Below are 13,249 nucleotides of genomic sequence, written 5' to 3'. Positions count from 1 at the left end.
GCTGACTTCACTCTCTCAGAAGGAACAGTCTTTCCCTGTTCCTATCCCTTGAAACTTCTTCCTTAAGCCCTGTTCTCTTCCATTTCATTTTGCTGAAACTCAGCTGCAAGGACACATATTGAACACTGACTTCTCTTGTTCACTGTTGCACATCAGCCTCTCTGAAAGGCAATTTATGAACAATTTTATGCAGGACAAATGTGAAATGAATATTCCAGTCTGCTGCTTAATTCAACTGCATTAGGTACGTGACGAATACAGTATTCCTATTTTGCTTTGTTCCTGGCTCTGGTTAGGTGTGGGAAGAGGTATTAACATGGTTAAGGGAAACTTTCCTCCTTCTCTTTCCATCTTTTATACGATAATCTCACAATGCACATCTTGAGTTGTTTCCATGTGTCCTTATAGTCAAGTCAGTTTGAGTGTTACAGAACTAAAGCAGCTTCAATAAAATACAAAGTATTGCCAGCTCTGTTAAGCCAGTTTGATATGCAGTGAACTTTATTTGCCTGACCAAGATAAAAGAGGTTTAGAAAAGAAAGGAATTTGGCAACTGTTATTACTGGGGAGTAATAACAGTTCCCTGTTCACATTGCAGTAGTGCACTGCAAGTGCATCATTTGCAAGCAGGTATCTACCTATATGAGACATAAATTGTTTAAGATACATTGTGTTGTGTACATGGTTCACAGCAAACTCACTCTGTAATTTCACTTTTCAGCTAAGCTGATGAAATTTTCTGCCTCCCCATCTCAAATTTCAGTGCTCAGTAATGGACCTTGTTCTTTCAAGGCAGTTGCAGGGGATAGTTTGCAGCTCTTTTCAACAAGAAGAAAGAATGATTGCCTTTAACCAGTGAGAGGTTGCTGAGAAAGACTTACAGGTTTTCTGACAAGACAGCTGATCACAGTACCAGATCAGATAAATTACTGGCCATCTGCAAGGAGACTGGCACTCTACAGAGCCTTCTGTGGAGAACACCTTAGGCATAACCTAGAAAGTGCTGCTGCAAATGCTGCAAATGTCAAGGCAATGGCAAGAACAAGACCTCCTCTGTATTATGCAATAATGAATAAAGTAAAAAGAGATTTCTGATTTTTTTCCACTGTTACTTTTGCAACTCTCTTCCATATATAAATATGTATAATTATTATTTGATCATTCAGATTCCAACAAACAATGTTTAAGATGGCAAAATTATAGTAATTCTCTAGTGTGGTAATGATAGCAACAACCCAAATACACACCCTGTTTCTTGTAAAGTGCAGCATCAGAGAGTAAGATTGTTTGTTTGTTTACTTTACACAGAATTTGAAACCACCATCTCCCATGTCCAAGAAGACCTTTAAAAGGCCCATGAAATACACCTCTGGTGACTTGCTCTCATTTACTTTGTTTAAAATAATTGGTTAATAATACATTAATTATCAACTATTACTAAAAATAGAAAGGCTTCCTGTTCCAGAATTTCCCATTCCTTTGGATGGTGAATTACAAGTCTGAACTGAAACAAAGGAACAGACAGGAAATCCATGACCTAGAAATCTTCACGTGGGCAGGGACCTGCTTATTTAAGGATTACTGCTTCATACAGGGTCTGATAAATGGTTGCAGACGAATACTGTAGCAGCCTTACACATGCTGCCTTTCAGAGATTTGTAGCTCAAAAGCAGCATCCTAGATGCCCCTCTAAACCAACAGGAAGCCAATGCTGGGGGCCTTGGATCTCGCACTCATGGCAACATGACCCATTTAACAAGCCTACTGCGTGGAAATGCATACACAAATATTATTTTGACACTCCAGGTACTAATGCGTCTTCCTAAAGACAGAAGGTAATCTGTGATCTGAACCCAGATGATTCTTAGCAAAAAGACAGAGTTGAATAAAAGGTGTTGCTATCAGCCAGAGTAAGTGCTCTAGTGAAATGGGAGACACTCACAGGGCTCCACTGAAGGGCCTGAGAAAGCTCAGGATATAACCCACCAGGGGAGGTAAACTCCTCTGAAAGTGGATTCAGAACAAAAGTTTAGGTATTCTGACTCACAGTGAAGGAACTTCTCCTCCACAGCTTCTACAGGGAGGTTTGGGGGGAACAAGCCCTGAACTTCTGCCCCTACTTGAAGTTAGGATGTGTGAGATGGAATACACTGCAGGACATGGAAAAAACCTCCTTTTGTTTCCAGCTCTAAGGATTTGAAAAAGAGCTTGGAAATGCAAACCAAGTGTAAGGAAATGCAAACCAAGTGTAACCTGAGTCAGCAAGAAGTTTGACAGAACGGCTCTCAGGGATGCAGATTGCCACATCCATCTTACTGGGCTGTGAACTCTGAAACACCGCAGGGTTCAGCCTGGCCCACATCGCCCCAGCGGGGAGCTCCTGCCTGCCCCCGAGGGTGTGCAGCTCCTTATCTCTGTCTCCTGGCTGGGCTGCAGGGATGTGACCCCAGCTCAGCTAGAAAGGGAGAGAACTGGGGTTGGACAGAGTTTAGCTCTCTCTCTTGGGAAGGAGCCAGCCTGCTTTCTGAAGCAGCAGTGAGCTGGGGTGAAGCTTTGACCTGCTGTCTTAGCAAGCTCCTTGTGTGGGCACTAACTTTTTACACTACCTCCCTCCCCAAATTTATAAATCTGTACTTAGTCTGTTGGACTGTTTGAGCCAAAAAAGGCCTTGAAAAGGTTGATGTATACAGTATTCTAGCATTTCCCACAAGCAAGGTTAGTATTTCTTGGCCTGAAATGTGTTCTTACTAAAAGTACTTCAGTTTGTTTTTTAAATGCTTAAATAACTTAAAAAATTCAGGTCATAGAAAATCCTTCTGAAGCCATTTATTAAAAATACTTATCACTTGAGCAGAGATATGTATTATATTGTGTACTGGGGTAAGCGTCCTTCCCTCCTCCCAGTGTTTTCACTTTTGGCCAGAGTATCCAGTTCTTCCTGCCATTACTCCACTCCTAGCCTTACTCCAACCCTGCCCCACTTCCCACAGCCAGGCTCAGGCAAACTTGCAAGGTACTTACTTACTTTTTGTATAATCAGTCTCTTAAAAGAAAGTATCATTACAGTGTCGTGCCACACCATGACAAGAGTGCTCTGCTAACAAACAATAATGACAGATTTATAAGTCATGTTTTCTAAAGTCACTTCAAGAGAGAAAATACCCAATGTGACATTTTGTCTCTCCATAAGCAGCCTAAGGGGTTGTGTTGTTGCTAAGGGCACAGCACTCATGACAAGTATAGAATAATAGAATAGTTTAGGTTGGACAAGCCCTCCAAGATCATTGAGTCCAACTTTTAAACCAGCACTGCCAGTCCATCACTAAACAATGTCCCTAAGAGCCACATCTACAAGTCTTTTGAACACTTTCAGAGATAGTGATTCTACCACTTCCCTGAGCAGTATATTCCGGTACCTGAAAAGCCTTTCAGTGAAGAAATTTTCCTAATATCCAACCTAAACCTCCTCTGGAACGACTGCAAGACATTTCCTCTTGTCCTTATTACTTTGGAGAAGAGGCCGACCCTCACCTGGCTACACCTTTCTTTTACTTGTAGAGAGTGACAAGGTCTCTGCTGAGTCTCTTTTTCTCCAGGCTAAACAACCCCCAGCTCCCTCAGCTGCTCCCTCAGCTGAAATTTTAGCAAATATATTTGTAGCAAACATATTTGTAGCAAACAAATCCACAGATCCAACCTATTCCCATTCTACCGCAGCATCCTCAAGCTGGGTGAGGAGCACTTTGCAAAGGCACAGGCATGAATATCATTTCCACAAGAAAAATGTTAATGGAAGGGGAAAGGGAAACAGTTTATCAAGTATAAATTCCCACCTCTGCCGCAGTCAGGGCCCAGAAAGCCAAGGAAGCAATGGCAAGTCCCAGACACGCAGTCTCCATTCCCATAGCAGTTACTGGGACAGTTATCCACTGATTCTGGAAAATAAAAGAGAATTCAGATACTTCTTTAGGCAAGAAAACACCTCTGAGTTTGGGAGGGCTCTCGACGGCAGGACAGCTGAAACTTCAAAGCCATTGCTGCACTTGGAGCCGAAAGCACTAGTCTGAGCTCAGCTAAACAATGCTCATCCATTTACAGCAATAGATGGTTCAACTGGAAATCTTATGATTAAATATGAGCTGTCCACTAGGCTTTGTTCTCACTCAGTACCCGAAAACTTCTAAATGTCTTTTCTTCCTGTGTACTTTTACAATGATTTTTCCTCTTTGAATTTATTGGAGAGAACCAATACATACCGTTCTCATGGCAGAATACATACCTTTTGTCCAATTTTGTTGACTTGGGTAAGTGACCTTGGGGCATTTATTTGTGCCAAACAGAGCTGAGCTATGATAGAAATGTTCCCCTATGAATTTACTGAACACAGACCCTTGATTCATCCTGTCTGCCTGTTCAAGGAATATTTCTAACCAATTCCTTCTCATTTGTTCTGCAATATTATATAGAATATAATACATTATACATTATATAATATATAATTTATATTATATATTTAACAGGTCACAGTTCTGGGCATAATATTGTATCTTGGGGGAACAGGAATGGGACTATTCCACACTTTCTTCTGTTCCTAGTTGCCATCTCAAATTCCCTGACTCTGACAAAAACACCAGCTATTCATTTTTCAAGGAAAGTTAACAGGTAAATAAAATGATACCTGGCACTTTTGAGGACAGTTCACAATACTGGGGCTAAAACATATTTTTCATAAAAGAACAACACAGGCTGGTAAACACATCAAAAAGAGAACGAAAATAATGTTATTTTCTTGACTAAACTGTGAGTGAAGACTGAGTAAATGTGAGTAGAGCTTTGAAAGTTGTTGTAACACCATGGTTCATTCCACACTGCTATTTCACATTTTCTCCAAGGAAGACACATATCAGATGAGAACGGGATTTGGTTATACAGGAGGGGCACTAGTGGTACATCTACTATAGAGTGGGGTGAAAATCTCTGCCCTGTGAATAATGACTGCACTTTCACAGACATACTTCACGAAGCCTCCTGGTAGGAAAGATATTTGTAAACTCCCAATCAGTGCAAATGAAGAGAACCAGCAGTAGCAGTGATGTGCAGATCAGTTTCTAATCACAAATGAAAGGAAGCCTGTTTCTGGATGGGTGTTCTCCAAAGAGCAGAGGTTTCTGAACGACATTTTAAAGGATGTGGTGTAATTTAATCATTCATGAAGGGTAACAGTAATTTTAAATAATAAAACCAGTTTAAAGCATTTATGTTTTAGGTCCTGGCATCAGACAGCTCCATGCAGCAAGGAAGGTACAAGGAAGTGCTGTCAGTTTTCTAACATTTAAGCTCTATAGTTAAGCAGATATTCACTTGATGGTGTATAGAAAAACAGTCACAGCATGTAGTCAACACTTCAGGCTTGAGCTGCCATCTTTATTCCAATCAAAGAACAGTCATGTTTCCTAGAATAAAGAAATAATGACTCAGGCCTTGTGCATTTATACTAATATTTGGAAATGCTATCTCTCGCTGCATAGCAAGTATAAACACAAATCTATCCTGTAAATGAAAAGTTGATATTAGCCCATGTGTATACAACCTTCAGAACTTTGTGATGGTTTAATGTCACTGCTGAAAACAAAAATAAATTTACTTTAAGGCTTTTTTTTCCCCTCTATGCTTTTTAAAAAATGTTTATGTTTTCTTGTCTTCAATAAATATATGCAGAAATTTAGGAAAAAGAAGTTATTTGTGCACATACAAATACTTACACATATGAAGAACATACACAGTGTGAGTATTGTGAAACAAGATAATGAGATGGGTAAGGAGATTTAACTTCTCCTGTTGCTGAAAGGGTCAGTCCTTTTCCTCTAATCCTCTCATCCTAGGAACAACTCTAAGCTCCCTCTTCTTGTGCTGGTTCTGGCACTTGTAAGACTCTTCAGTGAGTTGGTTAAGCTCAAAAGGTGGCAAAAAAAGTGAATGCAGCAGAGAAAAAAAACCAGTGAATTTTTTTTCTACTGCCTGAAAAGTGGGAAGAGGAGAAGGGCCATGCTATTCAGCATCAATGCAGTACGTAGCTGTCCCATGGCACCTCATCATCACACTGCCATGTTGGGTCGGGGTCTGCCAGCTGTAGCAACGCTGTGTAGATGTAAGACACACATGACCTTTGAAGTTAATGGGAATACCTATATTAGCTTGATGCAGGACAGACTTCCAGCGTTAAGACAACAACTTTAGTATATTAAAAAACTAAAAAACCCTTTTTTCCAAGTTTTTGCTTTAAAGGACTAAATTGAGTCCTTGAAAAGAAGTAAAATATCTATATCACTTTCTTGGTATATTTATGTAATATAATAAATAATATTTATGCAAAATAATAAAAAACCAAAGAAACACCTAAAAAGCATCTAAAAAGCAATGTAACATCAGACAGAGCAGCTGTTCTAAAATGTGACAATGCACCAGATCAAATAAATGGTAATCTTTGTTACTGGAAACAATATTTTACATTATAGCGGGGTTCAGCTGGTGTGTCTGTGATACTTAGGGCAAGATGGGCAAGATGCTGTATACCGATTAGATGTTCACTATAGATTAAATTATCCACTATACTGGATATATATACACTGGATATATATTTATACACTATGTATAAAGAGATTTAGAAGTTCAGAATGACCACAGAAACAGAGCTTACCTGTGCTTAAGTAACCAACTTTTCCTGAATCTCAGGGTGAATCCATTTAATTGTCTTTACTCTGTTGGTGCATCCTTTCCTCCTCTGACTAGTTCAGCAAAGACACCTGTAACTGGTCAGATTCCATTGACAGTGACCAACACTAATGCAGGTCAAAAAAATATTCATGTCTATTTTGTGTTCATCTGCAGATCTGCCATTTTTCTTTGCAAAATGGCAGTGATATGCACACATATCACTTAATTTATCACTATCTCCTCAATATTTGATTTCCTAGACTCTTCTTTGCAAGTGTGGCCAAACTGCTTGATACCAGATAGTGACTAACTCAAAAGGAATTACAAAACAGGTGGATGAAATCCATTGCACCTTCTTTACTGAAGCACCTCAGTAGCTCTTAACTGTGGCCTGAATACCCTACACTATTAATAATAGAGCAGGCCCTTAAAAATCCTTTCATCCTATTTCATTGATTTCTCTGATGCACCTTGTTTTTCTAACATAGCCAAAAGTAACATTTCTAACATGTTCTTATTTTACTGATTCTCTTTGCCCTGGAATAACCTGCATGAGAGGGACGAGATGAAGTGAAAAGAAACTCTTCTCCCCTTTGCCACTTGCTGTTTTTTAGCAGTTAACGATACAAACTTGCCTGGTGTGACTCAGGGCAATTACGATCTCACACTCCCAAAGTTCTTCACTACTGAGAATGAATTCGGAAAAGCGATGAAGATTCATGCAGTACATCTTTGTCTCAAATCTGTTCCCAAACAGCTCCAAAGTACTTCCTTAAAGGAAGTGTTAAATGAACCCACTTTTTTTCTCAGGAACTCCAGAGCTGATGAGCATAAACAAGGCTGAGACCGAGGCTTTAGAGCACCAAGTCTGTGAGTTGTGTTTGCAACACTAAGTATGCTCCTATTTATTTTCTTAGGCACAATCAGAAACCGGAATTTCTTTTTACTCTGAAGGTCACAGTCATTAGCAAGTCACATTCACTTAAGATTTCTCATAAAAACCTCTGTTTTCATCCCAGGACTGATTTTGTTTCAGTGGTTACAGACTGTGCCACTTTGGCACCTGAGTCAATTTTCTGGCCCTTCTGGCATGTATACACTTAAACACATCCATGCACACTGCTCCAATACCTACATTTCAAACTAAACAGGTGGAGGTGGGTGACCTGGCACCAGAAATTAGGGAGTCATGATGGGAGAATGCTAGAAAGAACAAAGAAGCAAACATAAATTTTCAGAAGCTAGGACTAAAAAAATATCATTATGAAGTGGGGCTTAGATGATAGAAGAGACTAAACTTTAACATCTAGGGAGACTCTAAGTTAGTGGCACAAAGCAACTGTTTGTCTTTTTAGTATGTTTACATTCAGCATTGCTAAAGAGGTGACAAACTATCAATCAATAAATAAAAACAGGTCACTGCAGTTGTGGCTAGGTTCTAGTCTCCTTTATACAGCTTATTCTGTAAGCCGTTCACATAATTATAAGGATATTTTCCAATATGTACAAAATTCCATATGGTGTTTTATGAATAGTGCCATGGGAACTGCTTTAGAGAATCATGACAATGTTTTGTTTTGTTTTATTTAATTGTTAAAGTTCACTGTGAGACCATGGACAATTCTTTTTCAGAAAGCTATATATATGTTCTCTGTTTTCAGTCTGATTCCCACAGTTTTCTCTTGGTTTCCAAATCTCTCAAGAGATCTGATGGACACCAGCCGGTAGGGGCAGAGATTAATAACTGGAGGGTCAGCTAATGGAGGATGCACAATGCCTTCATATGGTCTTCTTGTCGTGTCCAAAGAGAGCATTGAAAACAGTTTCCATGCCACCTTTCAATCACCAATGGCTGTAGGAGTGAAAGTCTTGAAAGCAAACAACTCACACTGGGGACAGATCTGCAGAGGCAGTGCAGCTTCTAATAGGGAATGCAGAAGCTCGTGTACAGAAGTAAGTGTTCTGCCAGCTTCACAATCCAATTAGCAACAGAAAAAACAATTCATTTCATAGAATCACAGAATCATAGAATAGTTTGGGTTGGAAGAGACCATAAGCACCATTCAGTTCCAATCCCCCTGCCAGGGGAAGGGACACCTTCCAGTAGACCAGGTTGCTCAGAGCCCCATCCAACCTGTCCTTGAAGACCTCCGGGGATGGGTCATCCATCCACAACTTTTCTGGGCAACCTGTGCCAGTGCCTCACTACCCTCACAGTGAGGAATTTCTTTCTAATATCTAATCTAAACCTGCCCATTATCAGTTTAAAGCCATTCCCCCTTGTCCTATGACTCCATGCCTTTGCCAAAAGTTTCTCTCTTTTAGCCCTCTTAGGTACTGGAAAGTGCTCTAAGGTCTCCCTGGAACCTTCTCTTGTCCAGGCTAAACAATCCCAACTCCCTCAGCCGTTCTTCACAGGAGAGGTGCCCTAGCCCTCTGATTATCTTTGTGGTCCTCCATTATTTCCTCAAAAAATGTTGTAAACAACTGAGAAAAGGTCTAAATGACATGAGACACTTGGTCTTCAGATCCACACTGTCTCATTTTGGAGAATGGTACAGAAATGCCCTGTCTGACATGGTAGGTACTCCCTACCCTAGGCCAGCCTACCTCACTCAGGAAAAGGAGGATGTACAAAACTGCTTCTAGATTTATAAAAATGAGAGATGGAAAACATTCATTAAGTGTGAAAGTTTAGACTTCTCCAAGAGCAAAACTCTTCTTCTGAAGTACTCTTTAACATCCTTTCTGCTTATGAGCTTTAATCATCAAGGCAGAGAAAGAAACAGATGATGGGTTGGAGCAAACCAACTTTATTTCATGCACCATGTTGACTTATAGCTGCTGAGGATACTTTGGGATTTTTGCCATTTATCTCAGGGGAGGTTTTTCAATACAAGTAATCTCACAGCTGGTAGATTTTGAGGGAAACTTGGCTGAAACCTTTATCTCATTGCTAGTTTTCCCACTGTAATCACCCCTTAAACTGAGAGAAGCCATAAACTGGCATGATCCTGCCCACACCCACAATAAGACTTCACACTACACTATCTTTCATTTAAGGATATCACCGAGTTCAGTATGAAATTGCTAATTGTTACCATTCCCATGTTTTTTAGGCTGTTAATCTGAGGCATGGACAAATACACTGTCTGCTTCATATTATAAACTGACTCATGTGACAGCGACAAAGCTCCCAGGCTAATGGTCTGCTCAGGGGACCACTTTGCTGCTGACAAAAAGCCCTGTGAAAGCCAGTTCTACTGTGGTGAACTCTATAAAGATCTGTCAGCCTGGCTTACAATTACCAACATGAATTACCTTTATCCAGATGCAACACAATAAACATATTAAGGAAGTGGATAAACTGCTAGACTCTTGATGGACTTCTTTTTTATATACTCACCATGTTTGCTGGTCAGTGGTATAGCTACTTTAACAGCATTTCTGCCTTATTTATTTACTATGCAACATTCAACTTAATAGTTTGTTTCTCTATCTTTGGGCCAGAGGCCAAGGCAGATGTTTGCCTGACACCAAATCCTATTAGAGGCTGCAGTAACACAATTGTGTGTTAAAGATAAATATTTTATAGCCTACACTTGCCACCAAGCATCATCATTCCCTAGGCATTTAGAGACAACTATCTATTGGCAAAGAAAAAATAGTTATCTAGCTGGCAACTGAAGGCAGTAGCTTTCTGGGAGTTAATAAGCACCAGGACTGCTTTCTAAGAACTGATTAAATGCCATTCAGTGCCGTGTGGCTGTATGAATTCAAACGTAACTGTTCAATTTGATAACCTCAAAGAGTTGTTCTGGAACTGACAGTGTTTGGTGTCAGAAACACATAGGAATAGCATCACAGTAGGACAACTGGACCTTAATGAATCAATGCTAACCTCAGTTTCTGGAATGAAGGCTCAAAGAAAATAAAAATTTTGTACCAATGAAAATATTCCATATTAGAAGTGAGATGCAAAGAAAAGAGCAGAGTTTTTTAAGTATCCTGTCTGGCCCCTTCAACTAGTAGTCTACTTCACCTCTACACAAGAAAGGCCCTCAAAATCTTTTGCTCAGCGCTGGTCAGAAGATATATGGAGCTGTTCAACCTAGAATAAATTGCCACATCTATTGATCTACCAGCCCAGAGAGATATTGCAAACATAGTGACTGGTGCGAGAAAAGGTTTTACCCTTTCCTTATAAACGTTGACTGTCTCTTTAGAAAGATGCATTAATTTAAAGATAGTAACTAAATTAAAAAAGGAGGTAAAATGAATAATTAGAGGAGAATTGTTTACAGTATCAAATAAATACAAATATTTACTGTAACGCAGAAATAAATTGTTCCTAACTGTCCACTGACCTATTTTCTGCCTAGTCATGTTCCCCTGGATAAAGAAAATCCTTTGCTGGGAGGGAGGGAGGAGGGGGAGAGGGAGGCCACATGGAGCAGGCAAGCAAGTAGGTAGATTCTATGGTTCATATCTAACCCTGAAATCCTCTATGTCAGCCAGATCAATTCAAAAGGGTCATGAGAGGTGCACAGCATGCCTCTCACCGTACAATGAAGTACATCGCTTGGGAGAGTGAAGGGACACCACATTATTTCACCTTATTCTTAGCTGCTGCACTAGAACAACCTTAGCAAGTCACATACGGTTTTCCCTAGATCTTCATGTCCAGGATAAAGCTGTCACCTACAAGCTCATTGTAATAACATCTCTCTTTCACAAAAATGCTCCCTGTAACTGCCCTGACTACACTAGCAATAATTTTAATAGGAAGTCAGGTAGTATAACATGAAAGGTAAAGAAAATTCTGAAGCTCTGTGAACACATTTAATTTACTTCCCAGTTGCAGAGCTTGCAGTCTTGTTTATTTTTCAAAGAAATGATGCTACTTAATTGAATTTCACTGCAGGAGAGGTTGGATTCTAAGCCTAGAGAACTGTCACCTGCCCTTGTAACTGTGATAACAATGCTAAGGCAGACATGGAGGTGAGAGGGGATAAAACAGGTTTCAGATGTCTTGAAACATCAGATTTGACATTATGAGTAAAAAAAAAAGAAAAAAAAAGTAAAAAAACAATTAAGGTAAAGAAAATGCCCTGGAAACAAAGGAAATGTGGAAAAGCTGGGTCTGGTATTCTCTTGCTCCTCCTCTTCCTTCCCCAGATGAAGCTTTAAAGGACTGATTCCTTCTTATAGTACATCATCACCTGCTGAGATTTCAATTTTTCTGCTTCATTTGTGTTTTATACAGCTTTTATACTTCTAGCTCAAGTAATCCACACCTGGCATCCTGGGATGTGAAAGTCTTGACAGCATCATGGAAACTCTGTCATTATTTTTGAGTGCTCTTTCACAGTTTCCTCTTCTGTAGGGCACCTAGTGTGATGCTGATACTGCTAATGCCACTTGATGTTGTGCCAGATTTTGATTTTTTTTTCTTTTTCCTAAGGCTGAGAGGTCTGTTTTAATTAAAGATCCATGCATACAACCCTGTTTTGCTCTCATATCCCAGTGGAACTCTAATCTTCACATGCAGGTATAAGGATGATAAATTAAGAAAAGGGCAAAAGGCAGGTAGTCCTTTAAACAACTCCTTAAATTGCTCCTGAATCTGGAAAGTCAGAGAGAAGGACAGTAATCACAGTATCCACCTCCACGTTATCCCCCCTCCTCTTTTTCTGTAAGAACTTTTTAAAAAAGCAATTTGCAACTGCAGATACGCCCCCCCCCAATCTCCGTCATTGTACTGACAACAAACACCTGCCCTGGCCAGCAGCAACTCTAAAGGCTGTATCATTTTACAAGGTGATGGTGAAGCACAAAAGGTTTGGTGCTCAGGAACAGTTGGGTTGCTTATTGAAATCAAGAGCTGCTGATTTTGCCAAATTTGACAGTACATCATGTAAGCACATTTTTGCTTGAGTTGTCTGTACTACTGCTTTTAGGCCTGGTTTGAAATGTCTACCCAGGTACTCAAATGGCTCTCACCACAATCACATCAGTCTTTCTTACACTATTTCAATCACATTTGACTCCAGGCCTAGCTGGGAATATTATAAAATCACCTTTTTTGTGTCCTATTTTTGAACTTTTGTTCTACAGAAAAAGGGACCAAGTGGGAATAAATAAAATAAATAAAGAAGAGAACAAGCCTGATCATTTCAGAAGCCTTTGCCACATTTGGTCTGAATTTGGGTTGCCCTTTGAGAGAGAGCTTTATATTTATCTCACTGATTCATTCCTTTCTCTTACTGCTTCCTTATTAAGAAGAAATCTTTCCATTGCAGAATGCTTTATAAGCTGAAGTTCTCACATGGTTGAAAGCATAAGGTGTAATGGGATTTCAAAAGCACTTGGGCACTGATCTATGTATATGACCATTTAACTTAACGGTAAAATCTCCTTTGACTTCATTGACTTCTAGAAAATCCTGCTAATGTATTTCTGCTGTTCATAGCGTTATACAGGGAACACTGTTTTCTTCCCTTACAATGTGAGCAATGCTAAAAGCATGAAAGGG

At 39.7% G+C, this 13,249-nt stretch overlaps 1 protein-coding gene across 10 annotated transcripts in view; it reads right to left on the bottom strand.

The window, feature by feature from the left end:
• TENM4 (teneurin transmembrane protein 4) overlaps window positions 1-13,249 on the bottom strand; it is a 603,970-nt gene that overhangs the window by 155,112 nt on the left and 435,609 nt on the right. For all 10 annotated transcript variants that reach the window (XM_027677557.1, XM_027677560.1, XM_027677561.1 and 7 more), the window contains one exon: window positions 3,834-3,935. In XM_027677557.1, the coding sequence (XP_027533358.1) occupies window positions 3,834-3,935 (102 nt within the window). The remainder of the gene's footprint in view (window positions 1-3,833; window positions 3,936-13,249) is intronic.

Source organism: Neopelma chrysocephalum, unplaced genomic scaffold (genome assembly GCF_003984885.1).
Source record: "Neopelma chrysocephalum unplaced genomic scaffold, ASM398488v2 Primary Assembly neopelma1_43, whole genome shotgun sequence".
Classification (NCBI taxonomy): domain Eukaryota; kingdom Metazoa; phylum Chordata; class Aves; order Passeriformes; family Pipridae; genus Neopelma; species Neopelma chrysocephalum.
The sequence above is the reverse complement of the archived record's forward strand: the minus strand, read 5'-3'. Positions and strand labels throughout refer to the sequence as shown.